General features: G+C 39.2%; 1 protein-coding gene across 1 annotated transcript in view; it reads right to left on the bottom strand.

The window, feature by feature from the left end:
- TMEM30A (transmembrane protein 30A) overlaps window positions 1-25,478 on the bottom strand; it is a 56,074-nt gene that overhangs the window by 5,395 nt on the left and 25,201 nt on the right. The window contains exons 2-5 of the mRNA XM_066359012.1: window positions 15,513-15,620; window positions 12,174-12,281; window positions 3,838-3,925; window positions 242-385 (exon numbers count right to left, since the gene is read on the bottom strand). Of these exons, the coding sequence (XP_066215109.1) occupies window positions 242-385; window positions 3,838-3,925; window positions 12,174-12,281; window positions 15,513-15,620 (448 nt within the window). The remainder of the gene's footprint in view (window positions 1-241; window positions 386-3,837; window positions 3,926-12,173; window positions 12,282-15,512; window positions 15,621-25,478) is intronic.

Below are 25,478 nucleotides of genomic sequence, written 5' to 3'. Positions count from 1 at the left end.
AGATTATGGCTGAAATGCTTATAAGAAAATGCCAGAAAAATTCAAGATTAAAAGTTTACATTTCCTTTAGGATTTCAGTACATTAGAACAGACTACATACTGTACCTTACCCTCTATAAAGAAAAGTAGTTGTTTTTTAAAAAACATAAACTTTAATGTTCTAAAGATAGAAAGTGTTAGGTACTGTATTAAACTCCTGGCTTACGTTGTGTTTTAAAGAGGTATCAGTGTAACATTGTACCTTTGAACCGTTCCTCGAGGGAGTCCTCTCCAGGGGGGTTTCTGAATTTCACATTTTTATCTGTCCACCAAGCAATACCTTTCTTCTTCAATGAAACAGATGTCAAATAAGATCCATTGCCAACCAGAAACAATTCTAATGTATCTAAACACAAGAAAAGGAAGATATTGCTAAATATCTATTAAAAACCCACACTACCTACTTTCATCTGTGAGAAATAAGGATCTGCTATTTGCTCCCAAAGTGGTGATAACAAAGCAGGCATACATTTGCTTTTGACTTCTTTATATGTGAATTAACTATTATAACTTTATATTCACAGACGAACTTCTCTCAGTAGTTTTATGTCCTTTTCCTATATGGCAAGCTGATATGGGATATGGTTAAATGCTTTAATATTAACCCAAATAGCCTGACCAGGCGGTGGCGCAGTGGATAGAGCATCGGGCTGGGATGCGGAGGACCCAGATTCGAGACCCCCAGGTCACCAGCTTGAGCATGGGCTCATCTGGTTTGAGCAAAGCTCACCAGCTTGGACCCAAGGTCACTGGCTCAAGCAAGGGGTTACTCGGTCTGCTGTAGCCCCACAGTCAAGGCGCATATAGAAAGCAATCAATGAACAACTAAGGCAGGGGTCAGGAACCTATGGCTCACGAGCCAGATGTGGCTCTTTTGATAGCTGCATCTGGCTCACAGACAAATCTTTAATAAAAAAAATAAATAACGTTAAAAATAGAAATTCTCATGTATTACAATCCATTCATTTCCTACCGCTCATGTTCATGGTTGCGGGTGGCTGGAGCCAATCACAACTGTCCTCCAGGACACCACCAAATTTTTACTGGATAATGCATAACGTACACGGGTTGTTGTATGGCTCTCACAGAATTACATTTTAAAATATGTGGTGTTCATGGCTCTCTCAGCCAAAAAGGTTCCCGACCCCTGAACTAAGGTGTTGCCATGAAAAACTGATGATTGATGCTTCTCATCTCTCTCCATTCCTGTCTGTCTGTCTCTATCTATCCCTCTCTCTGTCTCTGAAAAAAATAATAATAACCCAAATAAAACAATTTGTAAGATAATTCTGGCTATCCTCTTTTCCTTTAAAAAATGCATTCCTAGCCTGACCTGTGGTGGCGCAATGGATAAAGCGTCGACCTGGAAATGCTGAGGTCGCCAGCCCGAAACCCTGGGCTTGCCTGGTCAAGGCACATATAGGAGTTTATGCTTCCAGCTCCTCCCCGCCTTCTCTCTCTCTCTCTGTCTCTTCTCTCTCTCTCTCTCTCTCTCTCTTTCTCCCTCTCCTCTCTAAAATGAATAAATAAATAAATAAAATTTAAAAAAAATGCATTCCTAAATAGCTTCTGGTTTAACCATTTCATAACTATAGAGCCTTTGAAATTGTGTCTGGTCCAAATGAATATGTTTTGCAAATCTGTAATATACATCAGGTATCAAAGACATAGTACAAAAAAACGAATATAAAATATCTCATTAATAATTTTTATATAATGCATATCTTTTGTATGATTAAATGATATATTTGGGGCATACTGGGTTCAATAAAATATAATTAAACTCAACAAAAAATATTAAAAATAATTTCACAACCCCTCCAATACTTATTACTTGTCTTGCTGATAGCAGGTAAGTTGGTATCTCACTGCAGTTTTGATTTGCATTTTCCTAAGAGCTAGTGAAGTTAAGCATCTTTTCATGTATCTGTTGGCCATTTACAAATGTCTTCTTGAAAGAAGTGTCTGCTCAGGTCGTCTGCCCATTTTTTAATTGGATTGTTTGGGATTTTTCTGTTGAGTTGTATGAGTTTTTTCTTTATTTTGGATATTAACAACCCTTTTCAGAGCAAACACCTTCTCCCATTCGGCTGGCAGCTTTTTTGGTTGTGTTGATGGTTTCCTCTGCTGTGCAAAAGCTGTTTAGTTTGATAAAGAACCCTTATTTACTGCTGGTGGGGATGTAAATTGGTATAGCCACTATGGAAAACAGCATGGAAAGTCCTCAAAAAAAAAATAAGAATGAAGTTACCACATAACCCAGCAACCCTCTTCTGGCTATCTAGCCTAAAAATTTTAAAACGTTTACTCAGAAAGATATATGAACCATGTTCACTGTAGCATTATTCAGTGACCAAGACATGGAAACAACAAAATGTCCCTCAATAGTTGACTGGATAAAGGCTCTGGCCGCTTGGCTCAGCCCAGTATGTGGAAGTCCCGGGTTCAATACCCAGTCAGGGCACACAGGAGAAGTGACCATCTGCTTCTCTACCTCTACCCTTTCCCCTTCTTTCTCTCTCCCCCCACACCTCTGCAGCTTGGCTCGACCCCAGGCACTGAGGATGGCTCCATGACCTTGTCTCAGGTGCTAAAATAGCTCAGTTGCTGAGCAACACAGCAGCAACTCCAAATGGACAAAGCATCACCAGGTAGGGGGCTTGCCAGGTGGATCTCTGCCTCCCTCTCACTTAAAAAAATGACTGGATAAAGAAGATATGGCATATACACTATGGACTACTACTCAGCTGTAAGAAAAGATAAAATACTGCTATTTGTGACAATACAGATGGATCTTGAGAATATCATCCTAAGTGAAAAAGTCAGAAAAATTCAAGAACATATGATTTCACTCATATGTGGCATATAAAACTGAAAGCAAAAAATGAACAAACAAGACAAAAACTTATAGACAACAGTATGGTGGTTAACAGAAAGAAAGGGGGTGGAGGGTAAGAGGATCAAATATATGGTGACAGAAGATTTGACTTTGGGTGGTAAAACACACAATGCAATATAAAGATGATGTATCATAGAACTGAACATTTAAAGCCTATATAATCTTATTAACCAATGTCACCCTAATAAGTTTAATTTAAAAAATTAATTTCACTTGTTTCTTTTTGTTTTAATGTGACTATTAAAAAACTTTATATACATGTCTCATATTTATGGTTCACATTTATATTAGACAGTGCTGCTCTAAATAATCAACTGTAGCATCTTTTTTTATTTCTTTACTTATATATTTTTTATTTATATATATAGATTTTATTGGTTCATTTCTAGAGATAGAGATAGAGAGAGAGATAGAGAGAGAGAGAGAGATAGAGAGAGCGAGAGAGAGAGAGACAGGGAGAGGGAGAAGGGTGGAGGAGCAGGAAGCATCAACTCCCATATGTGCCTTGACCAGGCAAGCCCGGGGTTTTGAACTGGCGACCTCAGCATCCCAGGTGGCTTTATCCACTGCGCCACCACAGGTCAGGCTCAACTGTAGCATCTTTTTAACGGTATAAATATTCAAAGTTGTTGGGAAAGGTAACCTGGATTTTATTTTAACATATATGAAATAGGGAAGTTAGCACAATGTCTCTGCTTCTTTCTTCCCAGAAACAGTAAAGTGTAAGAATTCTCAAAAGAAAGTCACAAAGCATTATAATAATCTACTAAGTGACAAATTTATGTTAAGGTTGCTGAATTTCCCAATATCATTCACATTTACTACACTATCAAATCTGTAATATGATTATAAACATTGTCCTAATTTTATATATCGGTATCGCTGTGTCTCTATCATACCATTAAACATGCTGTTGGCAATCGCGCCACAAGGAGCAATTGGTTTGTCTTCATTTCTTCGATAAGGCTCACATTCCTTACTGGGATTCTGATGTTTAGAAGAAAAAAAAGAGAAAAATTATTACCCAGGCCTCTAAGAAAACCAAGAGCTAGTCCCAAATACCGATTAAAAATTCAATCCCTTGCCCTTGCCAGTTCGATCACCAGTCAGGGACCATATAGTAACAGTACGTTCCTATCTCTATGTCTTTATCTCTTTCTCTCTCTCTCTCTCTCTCTCTCTCTCCTCTCACTCCCTCTCCCTTCCTTTCTTTCTAAAATCGGTAAGTTAAAAATTCAATCCCTACATGTTTCTCACTTGCAATGCATACAAAATAATGTCTGTATTATAAATGATATAAATAATGCTGCATTTAAATACTCAATATATTCTTTAACATTACTGTATTATCTTTTTAATGTAACTTTTTCTTGCATGTAATTTGTCATAGGGGCATAATATCAAACTAACATTTTAAAATTTTCCTAACACAGAAATCGTAACCATAAAGAGTTTTCTTCCCAAGAAATATTAAGAAGCTGCCTACTGTCAATCCAGTTGTGATAATAACAAAAGGAACCTTAAAATGAAAGAGCCTGAAGCTTCTAGTTCCAGCTGTGTGCTATGTAATTCTGGGCAACTCCTTCGCTTTTTCTGGGGCTCACTTACAATATTAACATGTTCAACTAGATAATCTCAAATTTTGTAATTTTGGGTTAAATTCCTTGTTGGGAGGGAAGGATTAAAGAGGGGAGGGAGGGAGGGAGGGAGGGAGGGAGGGAGGGAGGGAAGGAAAGAGGGAGAGGAGAGAAGGCCAGAAGGAAACAGAAGGAGGGAAGGAAGGAGGGAGGGAAGGAGGGAAGGAGGAAAGGAGAAAGGAAGTTTGTCAGTCTAATGCAAATTCCTACAATATAACAATCTTCTCTAAATTGTACACCAGGTACAAGGAAAACAAATGTTGAACATCAGTCCCTACTGAAGATCTCAAGAAGATAGGGCAGCTGGTTAAATGGAAATTCTACCAAGTCTGAGATTAGGTGTGAAGTTAAGTTGTTCTGGGATTCCACAGCCACATTAGCCATTCTCAAAACAAATAATCTTCACTATTTGGTTTCTCAGCTTTTTTGTTCCTGTTGGTCAAGTAAGTTTGTGAATATGATATACAGTGTGTTCGTAAAGTCATGGTGCACTTTTGACCGGTCACAAGAAAGCAACAAAAGATGATAGAAATGTAAAATCTGCACCAAATAAAAAGAAAATCCTCCCAGTTTCTGTAGGATGATGCGGCAGCATGTGCGCATGCGCAGATGATGACGTAATATCGTGTATACAGCGGAGCAGCCTACGGCCATGCCAGTCGAGATGTGGATGGTACAGAGGAATGTTCAGTGTGTTCTGTGGCTCGCTAAATTCGAATCCGTGACCAAAGTGTAATGTGAATATCGGCGCGTTTATAACAAAGCGCCACCATATAGGAATAACATAACTCGGTGGGATAAGCAGTTGAAGAAAACTGGCAGTTTGGTGGAGAAACCCCGTTCTGGTAGGCCATCAGTCAGTGACGAGTCTGTAGAGGCTATACGGGATAGCTACCTAAGGAGCCCTAAAAAAATCTGTGCGTGAGCCCACATTGAACTGCACTGAATAGGTATGAAACTGGGAGAGTTTTCCTTTTATTTGGTGCAGATTTCACATTTCTATTGTCTTTTGTTGCTTTCTTGTGACCGGTCGGTCAAAAGTGCACCATGACTTGACAGACACACTGTATATGTTTGCTCACTTTTAGTTTGTATTGGGTGTGGGAGACAGGCAGTAGGCTGGGAAGGTCCTTAAAGCCTAAGGCTTGGTTTTAAGACTAAGCCTTTCCCGCCCTTTTAATACTAAGATCTTCTCAAAACAGCTTTTCCCCACACCCTTGACTGTTGCAATGATGTGGGGTGGTGCACTCTCATGAGGAATCCCATTTATGCCTCAGATGAGTGGCTTTGTATCAGAGACTTCCTTATTTGTATACTGGCTTAAAGGCTTTAATTTCTACACTATAAAATGGGGTAGACTGGGGGCTCATTTGCTCTTGGTTCCTGAAATTAGCATTGCATAGGAGAGGCAGCCAAGATGGCGGAGTGCTGAAGGAGAAGCCAGTTTGTACAGAGAACAGGAGATGGGGAACAGAGGTGAATAAGGCTGGTGAGGTAGAAACTTTTTGATTCTAGGAAACTCGGATAAGTCAGTGGCTTTAGGAGCCCTGAATGGAAAGGAAAGTGTTTTTCCCACTGTGTATTTCTTGCCCGCCAGGTACAAGCTAGGATTAAAGGTAATGGCCCACCAGTTCTTGGCTCCATTGTTTCGTTACCATATGTCTAAATTAAATGCGAACCTGCATGGGCCAGGCAGCTCTGATGGTGGCAGCAGCTACTGGCCTTACAGTTCCCTAAACCATCTAGATTTATCATGTTAGTACTCTGAGATTATGAATATAGACAACTATAACTGTCTTATTACTATTTGAATGTTGTTATAAAAACTGTGATTTCAAAAAAAGGTTATTAAATGTAAATAAACTCTTAGTAGGTGTAAGGCCCGTGGCTGCTGCCATGGCCATGCAGGTTCTCATTGGATTCGGGCAGACGGTAAAGCTAGAAAATGGTGGGCCATTTTGTTTACTAAAGTTTCATAATGGCGAATGAGCAAACAGGCAGTGAAGAAAGCTTCCCTCTCACTCAAGGCTCCCAAAACCCCTCAGCGCTCTCTCTTTCTCCCTCTGAACTCTCCAGCAAACAGGCTTGGGGGTAAAAAAAACCCTTCTCTAGCAAACAATAGCAAACAATGGCCCCTTCCAAGCAGGAAGGCAATCTTCAATTTGCAGCCCTGAGGGCAGCATCTGCAGCCTTCCATAGACTATACCCACAAGGCCCTGCCCAATACAAGCGAGCAAACCTAAAACCCACTTGTTACAAACTTGTTTGTCCAATAGTAGGACAAATACATTCTAACCACTAAATTCTTTTTCTTTATGTTTATTTTATTGACTTTAGAGAAAGAGGAAGGGAGAGGGAGTGAGATAGGAACATCAAACATCAAGCTGGTCCTTTACGTGCTCTGACCAGGGATCAAACTGGCAACCTCTGTGCTTCAGGACAATGCTCTAACCAACCAAGTCATCTGGCCAGGGCCTAACCACTAAATTCTTATGGAAGTTTAAAAGAAAGGAAATCATTATTTACTACCTGTGTATCAGGTACTGAACTATGTAAATAAGAAATGCTAGGTACTTTACAGTAACTAGCTTAAAAAAGCCATTTATTAAGTATCTGATACCTATCATATACCATGCAAAGTGCTAGAAACAAAATTTTTAAATAATGAAGTCCTTCCTGGCCTGTGGTGGCACAGTAGATAAAGTGTTGGCCTGGAACAGAGGTCACCAGTTCAAAACCCTGGGTTTGCCTGGTCTAGGCACATATGGGTGTTGATACTTCCTGCCCCTTCTCTTTCTCTCTTCTAAAATGAATAAATAAATAAAATTTTTAAATAAAAAATAAAAATGAAGTCCCTCCTTTTAAGCAGCATACACAGCCAATGATAATATAAAATAAGAGCCATGACACAGGCATATATATTCATTCAACATGTATTTATTAAATGCCTTTCATGTGCTAGGCCCTTGGTGTATGGTAATTATAGAAATTAAAGAAAGTCATGGTCCCTGCCCTCATGAGTTCACAGTGTAGTAGGGAAGAATAAAATAAGGAAACAAATATATATTTACAAATTTTAATAAATGTTACAAAAATGCTATACAAATAATTAATAGGGGAGGAAGGGAGGAGCTACTTTAGAATCTAGGATAAAGAAAAGTTTGTCTCTGGAGGTAGTAGAGACCTAAAGAAAAGTAGGAGACAGCCACATAAAAAGAAGACAGATGGCCCTGGCCGGTTGGCTCAGTGGTAGAGCATCGGCCTAGCGTGCGGAGGACACAGGAGAAGCGCTCATTTGCTTCTCCACCCCTCCGCCGCGCTTTCCTCTCTGTCTCTCTCTTCCCCTCCCACAGCCAAGGCTCCATTGGAGCAAAGATGGCCCGGGTGCTGGGGATGGCTCTGTGGCCTCTGCCTCAGGCGCTAGAGTGGCTCTGGTCGCAACATGGCGACGCCCCGGAGGGGCAGAGTATCGCCCCCTGGTGGGCAGAGCATCGCCCCATGGTGGGCGTGCCGGGTGGATCCCCGTCGGGCGCATGCGGGAGTCTGTCTGACTGTCTCTCCCCGTTTCCAGCTTCAGAAAAATGAAAAAAAAAAAAAAAAAAAAAAAAAAAAAAAAAAAGAAAAGAAGACAGATGAGAGTTATAAGCAGAGAGAACAGTATATGCCATTGAAAAAGAACTTGATATTTCTGAGAAGGTAAAAGATAAATGTAGTTACAGAACAGCAATAAGGAAAGTAACATGTAATGAGATTGGCGAGTTATATACAGCTCAGATCATCCTGAGATTTTACTGCAAGTGCTCGTAAACCGCTGAAACATTTTAAGCAGAGCAGTGGTATTTATTTTTTTAAAGATCACTATAGCAGCTAGGTAGAAAAATGGCCTAGAATGGATGATGTGGGGCAGTTTGTTAAGCAAAGTGAGAAGTGACTAGTAACAGAGTAAGAATGAAGTCAAGTATGTAAAGAAGTTACTGTGCATAAAAAGGCCCTAAAGAAAACAGCAGGCCTTGAGATGAGAGGACCTCTAGAAAAAGCATAAAAACAGCATTCTAAGCAAATAAAATGTAAATGCCAAAATGTGCAGATTACTTGTGCCACCAAGGTTAGGGAGCAGCGTATATGGCCCAGGGGAGCCAGGCGAAAGGTACATTAAATACAAAGTATAAAACAATGAGACTGGAGTGTAGGTTGGTATCAGATTGTGAAGTCTTACATAAAATGTTAACAAATTTGAACTTCAATCTTTCCATTCTTAATATCTTTAAAAGTCAGCCAGTCTAAAATTCATATATTTCAGTCTAGTTCAGGGACCAATAAATGACAGCCTGTGGGTGAAATCCACCTGTGTTTGTAAATAAAATAAAATTTTATTGGAACACAGATACACCCATTCATTTAAGTATTGTCTATAGCTGCTTCCATTCTATAATGGCAGAGGTGATAGCTGAGACAGAGACCACATGACGTACAGAGGTGAAAATACTTATCATCTGGCCCTTTACAGAAAAAATTCATCAATCCCTATTCTACTCTAAAAGCTTTACTTGCAGTTTGCTAAAAAAAAAAAAGAATCAATCTCAGCTTCTTTCAACCTCAGTGAAGAAAGTATGCATCTAAATAAAAGAATTATAAATCAAATACCACTTTGGGTCTTTGAACACAGCCTGTCTATGATCCCAATCGACAAACTGAGAAAGGCCTAGGAAGAACTTGGTGTGTCTCACGAAACATCACCTTCTCTGGATTTGAGCTCTAAAAACTGGATCCTACAGAGTAAACCCCGCATGAACTGTAAAATATTATGGCCCTAAGGCAGGGGGTCGGAAACCTATGGCTCACGAACCAGAATGTGGCTCTTTTGATGGCTGCATCTGGCTCACAGACAAATCTTTAATAAAAAAAATAATGTTAAAAATAGAAAACATTCTCATGTATTACAATCCATTCATTTCCTACCGCTCATGTTCATGGTTGCAGGTGGCTGGGGCCAATCACAGCTGTCCTCCGGAACAACACCAAATTTTTATTGGATAATGCGTAAAGTACATGGGTCATTGTATGGCTCTCACGGAATTACATTTTAAAATATGTGGCGTTCATGGCTCTCTCAGCCAAAAAGGTTCCTGACCCCTGCCCTAAAGACTTTTCTTGTTGTTGTTGGATAGGAACAGACAGGAAGGTGGAGAGATGAGAAGCATCGAGTCTTCACTGCAGCGCCTTAATTGTTCATTGATTGCTCTCTCATATGTGCCTTGACCAGGGGGCTACAGCAGAGCCAGTGACTCCTTGCTCAAGCCAGCGAGCCTGTGCTCAAGCCAGCAACTTCAGGATTTCAAACCTGGGTCTTCCATATCCCAGTCTGATACTCTGTCCACTGCACCACTGCTTGGTCAGGCTCAAGAGACTCGTTATTTCTTAAGATCCCAAACATCAGGAACTAGCAATAAAACCTGTAAGGCTAGCCTCGGGCAGCTATATGCTTACCAGGACCTTTCTGGTCACAATATGATCGTAAATTATAATCTAGGTGATTCATCGTTTCTAAGAAATCCTACATGGCCTTGGGACTCTGAAGGTTCCTTGGACTGGCAACAAAAACAAAATACTTGTACAACTACCACTACTATGGAAAGCAGAGCAGTCAGGAAACTAAGATCTCTAATCCACAAATTCCTAAACCAGGTTGGGCGTCTGAAAGGGAGCTTGTTAAAAATAGACATGTTAGAGCTCTACCCTGCAGACACTGACTTGGGAGATTTCTGGAATCCATATTTACAAAAAGCCCCTCGGACAGTTTTTCAGTAATCCGCCCTTTGGACTTGACTACTCAGGCTTCCCACAAGTTAAAAAATCAAGAGCATACATGTTCAATTCTAAAACACAACCTCAGAAATTTTAAAAGTAGTTTATTTACATATTCTTAGTGATAATAATGAACAAAACCAAAGAGAATAAATTATTCAGCCAGGCCTGACCAGGCGGTGGCGCAGTGGATACAGCATCGGACTGGTATGCAGAGGACCTGGGTTTGAGACCCCAAGGTCGCCAGCTTGAGTGTGGGCTCATCTGGTTTGAAGAAAAAGCTCACCAGCTTGAACCCAAGGTCGCTGGCTCCAGCAAGGGGTTACTCGGTCTGCTGAAGGCCCGCAGTCAAGGCACATGAGAAAACAATCGATGAACAACTAAGGCAGGGGTCCCCAAACTACGGCCCGCAGGCCGCATGTGGCCCCCTAAGGCCGTTTATCTGGCCCCCACCGCACTTCCGGAAGGGGCACCTCTTTCATTGGTGGTCAGTGAGAGGAGCATAGTTCCCATTGAAATACTGGTCAGTTTGTTGATTTAAATTTACTTGTTCTTTATTTTAAATATTGTATTTGTTCCCGTTTTGTTTTTTTACTTTAAAATAAGATATGTGCAGTGTGCACAGGGATTTGTTCATAGTTTTTTTTATAGTCCGGCCCTCCAACGGTCTGAGGGACAGTGAACTAGCCCCCTGTGTAAAAAGTCTGGGGACCCCTGAACTAAGGTGTTGCAACGCGTAATGAAAAACTAATGATTGATGCTTTTCATCTCTCTCCATCCCTGTCTATCCCTCTCTCTGACTCACTGTCTCTGTAAAAAATAAATAAATAAATAAAAATTTAAAAAAAAATTATTCAGCCAGAATGCTAGATTCATCAAAATTCTAAAGCAGGGGTAGTCAACCTTTTTATACCTACTGCCCACTTTTGTATCTCTGTTAGTAGTAAAATTTTCTAACCACCCACCAGTTCCACAGTAATGGTGATTTATAAAGTAGGGAAGTAACTTTACTTTATAAAATTTATAAAGCAGAGGTATAGCAAGTTAAAGCATATAATAATAATTACTTACCAAGTACTTTATGTCAGGTTTTCGCTAAGTTTGGCAAAATAAATCTTTATAAAATAATTTATTATAGTTAAATCTATCGATTTATTGATACTTTGGTTGCTCCGCTACTGCCCACCATGAAAGCTGGAACGCCCACTAGTGGGCAGTAGGGACCAGGTTGACTACCACTGGTCTAAAGCAAAAATCCGAATGATTCTACAAGAAACAAACAGGTAGTAATGTGTCCTCTGGCCGAAGGAAAGCATTAACCGTTGCAAATTCCAGGGGGAAAATATTTTTAAATTTTGTTTATTTTTTCCACTGATCTGAGGCGGGGTGGGGGAAAGGAGAGAGAGAGAAAGAGTAGCAGTGACACATTGTTCCACTTAGTTGTGCACTCAGCGGTCGCTTCTCATGTGTCCTGACCAGAATTCGAACCTGTGACCTCGGTGTGCCAGTACTACGTTCTATCCCCTGAGGCACATGGCACGGGCTCTAGTAGAAAATCTTTAACTAAGAACCCTCACTAAACAAACTATAAGTGGCAAATATTTTAATTTCATCCTAGCATTATTAAAATTAACACTCTGGCTATGTTGCCTGTTGGAGTAGCCTTCTCTCTGTCCCAATGCTTCACTAATAAACCACTTTAAAATCTAAAAAAAAATGTTAACATTTCTAACTAAACAATTACCACATTAATTCATAAACACCACACTTTCACAGTCCATCATTTTACTTACAAGTAAAGAACTAGAATCTCCATTTAGCTGACTGTCATCTCGAGATTTCACATAGCGACGATGGTTCTGATAGAAATTAGACAGTCCATAATACATAAACACATTGCCCTAGAGAAACAGAAAGGTAAAAACAAAGATGATATAAAGCTATTAAGTATAAAATTGCGTCATGCATATTCATCAAAGTTACATGATTTTGGACTTCACTAGTTTACTAGACTTTGTGAAAACTTAAAACAGATACTGGGGTGAATTCTACCAGTACTTAGCAATCTAAAACAATAAAAATTGTAAAGTTAAAAAAGGTATGTTGAAAAATCCAAGAGTAAACTTTGAAAATATCCTTAAAGAAGTCAAAACAGTGCTACATTAAAAATAAAATAAAAATCCTATTCTGATCTATTTTCTATTTAAAATTTTCTCTAATTCAAATTGATCTTTACTCAGTTAGCATGAACTTTCATTTACTGCCCAAGTAATTCTGAACTTTAATTGGGTCATAATAAATTTCTCCACAGAATATTAGTAATTAACAGTAAGCAAAGTAAGATAATAAGTCGCTTTGTAATAAGCAAGAAAACTATCTTAATGTATTCAGCGTAACCAACATGGAAATAACTTGGGAAAGAATGGTAACCGACATACACTACAATTATTTAGAAGATGCCATAAAGCCACCATGAAAGATTAAGATTTTTAGAGGTAGCAAAAACATGAAGCTATTTCCTCCTTTTTGCTTGCTACCTCTGTCATCTACAATATACAAATAATGCATTTCAGTAATTGTACACTTGAAACCTATGACTTTACTAACCAATGTCACCTCAATAAATTCAATAAAAGTTAAAACAATAAAAAATAAAAAAACGTATTCAGAAAAAAAGGATTTCAGTAAATTTCAAGTATGCTTTCTTTGATTTATTTTCATATATACAATCATTTATATAGAGCTTGACTTTAAAATGTCAAATGTTTGCAAACTTTCTCATTTTAGATAAGGAAATTTTAATATGAAAACTACATTATTTTTAGTTATAAAAATTGTATCATAGGCCCTGGCCAGTTGGCTCAGTGGTAGAGTGTCAGCCTGGCATGTGGAAGTCTCGGATTCGATTCCCGGTCAGGGCACACAGGAGAAGCAACCATCTGCTTCTCCACCCCTTCTCCTCTCCTTTCTCTCTCTATATCTCTCTTCTCCTCCCACAACCAAGGCTCCATTGGACAAAAGTTGGCCCCGGTGCTGAGGATGACTCCATGGCCTCTGCCTCAGGTGCTAGAATGGCTCTGGTAGCAATGGAGCAACGCCCCAGCTGGGCAGAGCATTGCCCCTTAGCGGGCTTGCTGGGTGGGTCCCAGTCAGGCGCATGCAGGAGTCTTTATCTCTGTCTCCCTGCTAATCACTTCAGAAAAATACAAAAAATAAAATAAAAATAAATTTAAAAATTATATCACAAACATGAAGAAAATGCTTTAAAAAGGATATCATATCAACTAAGAAATACAGTAAATTTAACTTACAAATTAAAAGAGATCCTTTTAATGAACACTGAGACAAAATAACTTACTTGAAGCTCTCAGAAAAGGCTTTTTTAGTGCAATTCAAAGGTTTAGCTTGTGAAAGAGTACAGAGCCCACAAAAGAATGAATCTGCAGACGATCACGTCTGCAGAAGAGACGTTCTGAAATAACTTTTTTTAATGGAGGGAAACTAATGGAGCTTCTAAATCACTACAAGTCTCTTTCACTTCTTTAATTCTGCTTGTTCTGACAAAAAGAACTTAATGCGTCTTTATAATTTGTCCATCATATTGAAAAATAGAATTTTTATAGTATATCTTTATAGTTTTAGATTTGTTATTTCTGCTGATACAAAGTAAAATAATTAAATGTCTTCTCTCAAATCTATCTTCTTGTTTTTATAAAAAGGCAACATCCTTTTAGTGCAAGAGCATCTTCAACCACCAGATGGCAATCATCGACCAGAGACTAAAAGTCATCACTAAGTTGCACAAAATTCAAGTGTAGAAAAATCTAAAAAGTTGGCATGTATTAAAGCAGTTTTGCTCCCTGAAGAATAAAACAATAACTTTTAAGCCCAATTTTCAGGTAAAGAAGAGCACAAACTGGTCTTGCCAATTCCAATTCTGAATCTTTATGTCCTTTAGCATCTGCTCAGTTTCCAAAGTTGACAGGTAAGTGACAGGCAAATGACAGACCACACACACAGAGATGTTCTAACTGCTTATCGAGACGTAAGATCAATAACGTTTCACTAAGTGTTTGCGTTCACGGTAATGGTTCACATCTGACAGAAAAATGATACAATTAAATGATGGATGAATTAGTTTTTATTTTCTAAAATAAATCTTGTTTTAGTATTAGAAGTAGGCAAAATCAAAATCTGAACAATAATTTTTAAAATATAAGTAAATGTAAATATAAACTCCGGCAAACTAATGTGTAAAATAAAATTTTCCACTGAAAAGATAAAATGTTTTACATTTAGTTTGTGAAGTACTAAAATAAATTATTTAAATAATGTATTTAATTACCTGACAGCATAATTCAATAGTCAAAAAAATATATTCTTCAAAAGTATATGGTCTCCAATAAATTAAAGTGACTTCTCCACAGAAAAAGAATAAAAAAATTAATACAATATCATAAAGTGTGGACGAAAAAGGAGCCACATGCTGAACCTGGCAATCTCTGGGAAAGCCTGCTTGGTGGTCTTGCAGACTCAGAGACCTAAGAAACACACAGGATGGTCTGCAATGAAACTTTCTAACTAAAAGCAGCTCATGGCGGGTAGTCATGTCCTAGGGAGGTACATATTTTTCTCTAAGCAAAGGTCAATGCTTACCTAATAAAACCTGTCCGTTGTCTTTTGCATCTATAATAATGTACCCAACAACATGCAGGTAAACCCCCTTTTCCTGTCCCCCTCAGGGCAGGCATCCCTCCAGAGCAGGAACCAACAGTCCCCCTCACTGTTACTGTTATCACTGAATCGTTAACTGTTACTGTCTTGTTCCTGCCTCGTAAAAGAAGTTTCAGCATGTACCTTTTCACTTTTTATCCAATCCCAGAGACTTCCTGGCTTTTCCTTCTCCCACCTCCCTAATCTATCACCAATTTCATTTAAGTCCCTGATGCCTTTCCCTTTTATTCTAATGTGTAAAATAAGTAGTAAAACCACCATTTTCCAGAGCACTTTCTCAATCAGCTGAGACTTTGCTTTCCGGCAATTGTTGACAGTTTGGCTCAAATAAACTCACAAAAAATTTCTTTCATTGACAAAAGCATGGCTTTTTAAATACTTTACTTGGGAATACAGACCTCAAATGACTGTTCCAGTGTGAAGTTAATGCTACAAACACAAGGTGTCACATTCGTAGACAAACATTTATGGCAGGGACTGGAAGGGTCTATTCCAGTATAATCAATCTGCAAGAGAAAAAGAGTTAAACTAAGCACTTCCTTGGAGAAAGTGGATATACTCTAAAATAACTTGCTATTGAGTCCAATGAAGCAACCAACCTACAGCCCAGAAAAGAAAACAATTTTTTAAGGTCATCCGTTTGAAAGTGTGAGTAAAAACTGGAAAGGCTCATTTATTATTCTACTGGTTCATCTTTCCAAGTAAATTCCTATTTTTTACCAAAAAAATTCATTATATAAAATTCAGACTATAGGACATATAAAGATTTAGAGTTATAACAAAAAGATTTAAAGAGCTATGAGCAAAAAAGGAGCTATATAATAACACTAACAAAACTCAGGGGGTCAAATGGCAGGACTGACAAGCTCAGTGGCCAAAAGGAACCACACAGGATTGTCTGATCATAAAATTCCTAGTTGGGCAGGCCATGGCGAGCAGTCAGTCCCAGGTCTATAGCTTCCTTAGCACAGGTCAATCTTTACCTTAGGTAAACTCTGTCCATTGTTTTTTGTTTTGTTTTGTGTGACAGTCAGAGAGAGGGAAAGATAGGGACAGACAGGAAAGGAGAGAGATGAGAAGCATGAATTCTTCATTGCAGCACCTTAGCTGTCCATTGACTGCTTTCTCATATGTGCCTTGACCATGGGCCTAAAGCACATTGAGTGACCCCTTGCTCAAGCCAGTGACCTTGGGCTCAAGCTGGTGAGCCTTGCTCAAACCAGATGAGCCTGCGCTCAAGCTGGCGACCTCGGAGTCTGGAACCTGGGTCCTCCGCATTCCAGTCCGACGCTCTATCAACTGTGCCACTGCCTGGTCAGGCTGTCCATTGTTCTTATGCATCTAGGATGTAAGGTAATTTTCTTTCCCTATCCTTGAAGACATAACTGCAGGTACCAAAGCACAAGACTACAGAACCTCTCACTGTTAATTTTGCTCCCTATATACTATCCCTATGTACTGTAAATGTAAATTACTAACTATCCTGTACCGAGCAATGTAAAACAAAGTATGTGTTTCTCCATTCTGCCTGTTATCCAATCCTAGAGATTTCCCCACTTTGCCATCTCCTACCTCCCTAACCCACCACCAGTGGATTTCTTGTGACCTGTCTCCTTACATTTTGAGTCTCAATGAGGAAAAGGAACAGTAAAAGCCATTCTCTGGAGCAGAGGTCCCCAAACTATGGCATGCAACAAGCGGCCCCGAGGCCATTTATCTGGCTCCTGCCATACTTCCGGAAGGGGCACCTCTTTCATTGGTGGTCAGTGAGAGTACCGTATGTGGTGGCACCACAAAGCGCAGCGTCACTCACTATGGTCTACTTCCAGTATCGCGGACGTATGCATCACAGCTCCGGAAGCGCATCATATCACTCGTTTCGGCTAGCAGTGACAAATATGGAACTGGACATTAACCATCTCATTAGCCAAAAGCAGGCCCATAGTTCCCATTGAAATACTGGTCAGCTTGTTGATTTAAATTTACTTGTTCTTTAAGTATTATATTTGTTCCTGTTTTGATTTTTTACTTTAAAATAAGATATGTGCAGTGTGCATAGGCATTTGTTCATAGTTTTTTTTTAAAGTCTGGTCCTCCAATGGTCTGAGGGACAGTGAATTGGCCCCCTGTGTAAAATGTTTGGGGACCCCTGCTCTGGAGCATATTCTCAATAAGTTGAGATTTTGCTTCTGGGCATGTCCTCAAAATTTCTCTCAAATAAACCCTATACGACTTTTCTATACGCCAGACATTCTTTTATTGATATAATTTAAAACCAAACTAATACAGATATCTATAAATTGATTACTGCACTTAAGTACTTTTTCTAACCTTAAGTACTTTTTAGTCACCTCAGTCTTCCACAGTACATTTTCTTTCTTTCTTTTATTTATTTATTAAATGAGAAACGGGAAGGCAGAGACAGACTCCTGCATGTGCCCCAAATGGGATCCACCCAGTAAGCTCCCTACCAGGTGATGCTCTGCCCATATGGGGCACTGAATCAACCAGCCAGGGCCTCCTAATAGTTTCTTCTTTTTTAAGATGAAAATGTACTATGGACCCTGGCTGGCTGGCTCAGTGGTAAAGTGTGGGCCCAGCATGTGGAAGTCCTGGGTTTGATTCCCGGTCAGGGCACACAGGAGAAGCATCCATCTGCTCCTCTCTCTCTCTCTCTCTCTCTTCCCCTCCAGCAGCCAAACTTAATTGGTTTGAGTAAGCTGGCTCCGGGCGCTGAATGAAGATGGCTCCACAGCCTCGTCTCTAATGCTAAAATAGCTCAGTTGCTGAGCCACAGAGCAATGGCCCAGATGGGCAGAGCATCATCTGGTAGGAAGCTTGCTGGATGGATCCCAGTCAGGGGCGTATGCAGGAGTCTGTCTCTCTGCCTCTCACTTAATAAAAAAAAAATTTTTAATAAAAAAAACTATTAGGTTTCTAATGGGCTACCATTTTTGAAAAACCTACTGTATAATAAAGAATTTGTCTTGTCTTTGTCCTGGGATCCAGGCAGAGATTTTTCTAAAAACTTGGAATTTCTTCATGATAGGAGTGTATTTGTTTTTGCTTAGCCACTGATTCAAGCTAAAGTTTATGCTAACAAGATGGCTCAGGACCAGGTCTGGTCACCAGAAACACTACATGTGATTAGGGACTTTGGCCCAGTCCCAACCTCTGAGAGGGGAAAGGCTGGAAATTTAGTTCAAGCCTATGGCCAATGTTTAATCAATCACACCCATGTGTGAAATTCCAATAAAAACACTAGACACCAAAGCACAGGAGATTCCTAGTTAATCCACTAATGTGCCGTAAGAGTGATACGCCCTGATTCTACAGGGAGGGGGCACAAGGCTCTGCACTCAGAACTCTTCCAGACCTTGCCTTATGCATCTCTTCATTTAGGTAGTCCCAGTTTATATTGTTTATAATAAATCTGTAATCATAAGTACAGCATTTTCCTAAGTTCTGTTAGGTCATTCTAGGAAATTATTAAACTTGAAGGGATCAGAGAAAAAAACCCGTTTTACAGCCAGTTGGTCAGAAATGTAGGTGGCCCGGAGACCTCCAAACTTGCAACTGGCATCTGAAGTAAGGGCATTCTTGTGAGAGGGATATTGAGAACCCACTCTCCCAACCCTCCACTTGTAAGCTAGTAGGCCGAAGTATGGGTAACCTGGGAACCTGACTTGCATCTGGTGTCTGAAGTGGTGGCAGTCTTATTGAGAACAATGGCCTTACACCTGTGGAGTCTAACAATAACTCAGGGTGATTAGTGTCAGAACTAAATAGGAATACACAAGCTGGTATAAGAAGACCTAGCCAGATAGCTAAAATGACAGCTTTTGTTTCCATCATAAGAATTTTTAAATTAGATTTTTTTTAGAGTGGTGTTAGGTTCACAGCAAAATTAAGTGGAAAGATAGGAGCTCTCATATACTCTCTGCCCCTACACATACGTAAGTTCCTATTATCAATATCCCTCACCAGAAGTGTAAAAAATGTACATTTTTTTAAATTCAGAGACAGACTCCCCATGCACCCAGACCAGGATCCACCTGGCAAGCCCACTAGGGGTGATGCTCTGCCCATCTGGGGTGTTACTCCATTGCTCAGCAACCAAGCTCTTCCTAGCACCTGAGGTGGAGGGCATGGAGCTACTCTCAGCACCCAGGATCAACTCCCTCCAATTAAGCTATGACTACAGAAGGGGAAAAAGAAGAAGGGGAGAAGGGGAGAAGGGGAGCGAGAGAGAGAAAAAGAGAAAGAGAGAGAGAAGTGAGGGGGGCAGGGGTAGAGAAGCAGATGGGCGCTTCTCTTGTATGCTCTGACTAGAAATCAAACCCAGGACATCCACACGCCAGGTGGATGCTCTATCACTGAGCCAACCAACAGGGCCCATTTTTTTTTTACAATTAATGACCCTACATTGACACATCGTAATCAGCCAAAGGCCATAGGTTACGTTAAGATTCACTCTTGATTTTGTACATTCCATGGATTTTGACAAATGTATAATGACAGGCATATACCATCACAGTATCATACAGAAGAGTTTACTGCCTTAACCATCCTCTGTACTGTGCCTATTCATCCCATCAACCCCAGGAGCAACCACTGGTGTTTTTACCGTTACCATAGTTTTGTCTTTTCCAGAATATCATATAGTTGAAATTATATATATATAGTACATGACTCTTTTGAACTGATCTTTCACTAAGTATATACATTTACGGTTCCTCCACGTTTTTTCATGTTTTAACAGATCATTACTTTTTAGCATTGAACATTATTCCATTTCCTGAATGTACCAGATTATCCATTCACTTACTGAAATACATTGTGAAAGTTAATAAACAGCAACTTCATTAAAAAGGAAGCCAGGAGAGAACTCTAACTCACTAATGACATCAACAGAAAGAGACAAAGTGAAAAGGTGGAAGAGGCGGCAAGTCATGGAAGAGGGTCCTCACCAGGAAGTCAATCTGCCAGCACCTTGACCTTGGACACCCGGCCTCCAAGACTGTGAGAAATAAATGCCTGTTGAAGCCATATAGTCATTTAGTCTGTGATATAGTCTCAAAGCAACCCAAGCTAAGACAGATTTTGGTACCAAAAAGTGGGGTGTTGCTGTAGCAAATACCTAAAAAAAAAAAAAATAGAAGTATCTTTGGAACTGAGTAATGGGCAGAGACTAAAGGAGATCTGAGATGAAGCTAAAAATATGGACATTAAGGCTGATTCTGGTAATACCTAGAAAGAAATGAGTTAAAAAAAGCTTCCATCATCTTAGAGAATACACAAATGATCATGAACAGAATAATAGTAGAAATATAGATGGTAAGGTCCATTCAGGTGAATGTTTCAGACAGAAATGAGGGACGGAACATGTTATTGAATAATGGAAAAAAGATTATCCTTGTTATGAAGTTGGAAAAGAAAAACCTGGCTGTGTGCTAGTGTTTTATAGAAGACAGAAGATGTGAGGGACAAAACTGAACAGTAAAGAGACTTCCAAACAGGTACTGAAGGCATGGATGGTTTTACCTGACCGCTTACAGTAAAATGCAAGGAGAGAGAAATGGAGAAGAAATGTTAATCAAAAGGGGACCAAAACTTAAAAGATTTGGAAAATAATCAGGTCTATCCATATTGCATAAAATGAGAAAGCTTGTTCTGTAGTGAATACTAGGGTGCAGCTGAATCATTTGATTAAAAAAAAAAAAAAAAACAATTAGTGTGAGTATGAACCACGAACCTAATTAGCCATTCTAGCGCAACAGAAATAGCCGGTACTGGGTAGAGCCAAGGATCTGTGGCTCCAAGCCCAATGTTCTTTCAATAAACTTCTTTCCCCAAGAAAAGTAGGCCCCCTTTGCCTTCTAGGAGACTATCTTTATCAAAGATAGTACATGAAAATTACTGTAAATTCTAAGTGTAAAACTGAATGGTAAAGGACAGTAAGTACTAGATAGATCTGAACTTACTGAGAAGAGGATCTGAACTGAGCCATAAGAAAGAGAAAGAGAGAGAGAGAGGAAAAGAGAAATAAGAAGAGAGAGAGGAAGAGAGAAAGGAAGAGGAAGGAAGGAAGGAAGGAATGAAGGAACGAAGGAGAAAAATGATAGAAAGCCTGATGTGTGGTGGTGCAGTGGGATCAAGTGTCGACCTGGAACACTGAGGTCACTGGTTTGAAACCCCGGGCTTGCCTGGTCAAGGCACATATGGGAACTGATGCTTCCTGATCCTCCTTCCTTCTTTCTCTACCTCTACCTTTTTCTCCTGTCTAAAAATTTAATAAATATAGTCTTTAAAAAAAAAAGTTTAAAGATAGAAAAAAAAAGATGGCATATGAAAAAGCAAAAAGGTAGAGAGCACAGGTACCTTTAAAATGAGCATAAACACTTTGGATTTGTGGAGCATTTTCATGAGACAAGGCTAAGGTAAACTGGGAGCCATATGATACAGTGTTTTACTGACTGCGTTTACTGAATGTTTACTAAGTGCCAGATACTATAAGCATTTAATGCATATGACCTCATTAAAAAGTACAATAGTCCCGCAAAATTTTTTATTTTACTTCTTGAGGAAGGTTTAGCAATTTTCCCAAGACTATCCATCCAGCTAGTTATTATGAGCAAGGATTTAAACCCAGCTCCGCCTTTCTCAAAAATCAATACTCTTTCCACCATACTATGCTTGCATTCTTTCTAATGTAGAAATTCAAAACTTTCAGATTATAAGAATGAAGAAAAATCTGAGGGATAACTGTGATAAATCTATTTGCTGTTATTAAGCTTCCCAGCACTGGAACTCTCTTTCAAGTATTATGGAATTCTCAATTTTGAGAGTTCTGGAAGGCGGCAGGACTCCATCTTCCAGTTCAAAAGCCAAAGGGGTAAATGAATCTTCCCTCTCCCTAAACCTAGACAGCCAGGACAAAAATGGTGATGGAGACGTGATTTTGTGTGGTTTCCATCACTACAATATACAGATGATGAAGTGCATAGAGGTGTACACCTGAAACCTATGTAATTTTATGAATCAAAGTCACCCCAATAAATTCAATTTTAAAAAGGGCCCAAATTGAAATTCTTTAAGGGAGAGGTAAAAGTTTCTTGTGAGCCTGCAGGGTCTTGACTGTCTTCAGCTCAAAAGAACTCATATGCCACATGTTGAGAGGCCTGTACTGAACCCCAACAATATTTACTGAGTTGCCTGTATGTTCCAGGCAATGGGACCCAGCCCAGCATCTGACCTCATAAACCTCAGTGTTAAAATAAAAAAGTCATTAAAATGGAAAGTATGTTTTGATAAAACAGGTACTATGAAAACATATAACCTAATCTAGTATTCAGGAAATTTCTCCATGAGTCCTGATGAGAGGATGTTATCTACAGGGAAACTACCAAAAGGGACTCTAACTCAGGGCTTAGTACACGTATAAACCCAAAAGGTATATGAACTCTGAACTTAGAGTAAAGCTATGAGACACAGGTCTGAGAATCAACTGGGGTTAAGGTACCTAAATTTTCTGCAGTTCCCATTTATAAAACAATTGGCAATCAATAATAAGGAAAATTTAGATTTCAGGAAACAAGAAAGTGGAATTAGATCGCAGAGTAGAAACTAAAGAGAGAGGTTCTGTGACTTTGAGCTATACTAGAGCAGTGTGGATTTGTATGTAGCCCAGGCAACAAAATATGCAGAGAGCTATGGAGAGAGCCTTTCCAACATTGTTCTAGAATACTAGTAATGGCAGTGTTGAAAGCGTTAGGGGATAGCACCTTAGCACAGACACTGGTACATGCATGTGGTACAGCAACACCAGCAACAAGGAAGCTCATTCAGTTGACATTAGGGAGAGCAGACACCAGCTAGGGGACAGAAAGGGCATGACATTACCCCTGCTCTAGGTGATTAGAGCAGGTACTTCCATTTTATGTCATATCAGTGCCGTACTAGAGGCACCAGTATGACACCACAGCAGCAAATTTCTCTGCTTTGTCACTGAGAGATTGTAAGCAAAAATGAGAAGTTGAAAAGGCTGAGCCATTGTCCACATTCTTGCCTCACAGGAAGTAATGCATCTTACAATGCTTCCTCCCCAAGGCTCAAAAATGAGGAATATCAACGACTTTTCCACAGAAGTTACTATGATTATAAACTAAGTCATTTGTATAACTCAATCCTTCTTAAGAAAGAAAGTGAATATGGATTATGAGTGAGAGGAGATATAAAAGAGACACAATAGGTAGCAAGATATCTTGGAATACAGAACAATATTTTTAAAATATTTTCTTTTTGGATATTAAATAGGTAATATATTTATATCAATGTAGAAAAATTCCTTTCAAAAATGCACATCAGATAAGAGGGGTGGAGGAAATCAACATTTATATTTAAATTATTTAGAGCCTTAAAAAGTTAGCAGTTGAATAAATTTTTAAAAATTCAGTCAACTGTAGTCCTGACGGGATATCTTGGTTGGTTAGAGCATCAGTCCAAAGAGCAGAGGTTGCTGGTTCAATCCCTGGTCAGGGCATATAGAGGAATGAGTTGATGTTTCTGTCTGTCTCTCTCTCTCTTTCTCCCTCTCCCCCTTCCTCTCTGGCTGAAATCAATAAATTAAAATAAAAAAAAATTCAAGTACTCTAGGTTATTTTACTTTAAATTCATTTTTAAAAATCAACAGCTAAGTTCTAAAATTTATAGCTACAGAACAAGTTTAATTCTTTATATCTTAATAAAACTCTTTGGGTCATATAAAATCTGTTGTATGTTTCCATAATTAAAGAATCTGAATGGGAACCATAGACAAGTCTTTTACTTTATCAGTAAGCCTCAATCTCACACTTGCGATGATAAATAACAAATTAGGTTAATATATAAATGTATATTATCTGTGAATAAAGGAGAGCAATAGCAAAGCTAGGTATTATTTCTCAAATGACTACTCCATGCCAGAACTATTTGTAATCTACTACAGAAAGAAAATGGGATTTAGAGGTTAAATGGCTGCCCCAAACCAAATTCCTGGTATGTGATTATATCCATTTCCTGGACCTGGGTGTCTTGGAAAAAGAAAAATTTAGTCTCTCATGGTTGAAGGCCAGATGTCTGAATTTAAGGTGTCAGCATGGCCCCCTCCCTCTGAGACTCTTGGTAGAATCCTTCCTTGCCTCTTCCTAGTTTCTGGCAGTGACTGGCATTCCTTGGCTTGCAGCTGCATCACTCCTCTACCTTTGCCTCTATTGTTACATGATGATTTCTCTGTCTTCATGTCATCTTCCGACTGTGTCTGTATCTTCCCTCTGTGAGTGTCTGTTATCTTCCTATAAAAACACAGTTATATTGGATAGGAGCTCACCCAATTAACCTTAACATAACTTGATTATACCTGCAATGACTCTATCTCTAAATAAAATCACATTCACAAGTTCTAAGAACTAGGATTTCAACATATCATTTCAGAGGACACAATTCAATCCATAACAGTAATAAAATCCTACGGCTCTAGCTCCAAAGTTGCTGTTCTTTCCATTAGACTGCACTGTTGGTTCCCATAATCTTAAATATATACACTATACAATTCAGAAATATGGGAGTCGATTTAAAAGACAATATATTTTGCCCTGCCAGGCGGTGGAGCCATAGATAGAGCATCGACCTAGGATGCTGAGAACCCAGTGTCAAAACCCTGAGGTCTCCAGCTTGAGCGCAGGCTCATCCGGCTTGAGCACAGGCTCATCTGCTTGAGTGCAGCGTTGCTGGCTTGAGCATGGGATCATATAGACATGACCCCATGGGAGCTGGCTTGAACCCAAAGGTTGCTGGCCTGAAACCCAAGGCCGTGGCTTCAGCCCAAGGTCACTGGCTCAGCTAGAGCCCCACAGTCAAAACACATGTGAAAAAGCAATCGAACAACTAAAGTAACACAACTACGAGTTGATGCTTCTCATCTCTCCCTCTTCCTGTTTGTCTCTTAAAGAAAAGACAATGTATTTTAAAATAAAATCAACACCAGTCACTGATATGCTGTTTTAAAGAGTATTATCAAATCTCCTATTTTTCATCTAATATATAGATCAAAACCAACTTTGTCATAAGTAGATGTTATCCCAGGGCCATTTTAACTTTTAAAGTTTGAAACAGAATTTTATAAAATACAAATTTTCATACACAAAATTCTTATATATTGCATTTAATTCATTTCTACAAACAAATAAAAAATAATAATTCCAACATGAAGTGTTAGTTTACCCCTTAAAGGTCTTACTAAGATACCAAGTTTTAAAAACTACTTAGGAGATACCTGACGAAAAGGACTTTGCTAATTATGCTCCACTTATACGGGGCTCAAAGTA

This window comes from Saccopteryx leptura, chromosome 1, assembly GCF_036850995.1.
Source record: "Saccopteryx leptura isolate mSacLep1 chromosome 1, mSacLep1_pri_phased_curated, whole genome shotgun sequence".
Classification (NCBI taxonomy): Eukaryota; Metazoa; Chordata; class Mammalia; order Chiroptera; family Emballonuridae; genus Saccopteryx; species Saccopteryx leptura.
The sequence above is the reverse complement of the archived record's forward strand: the minus strand, read 5'-3'. Positions and strand labels throughout refer to the sequence as shown.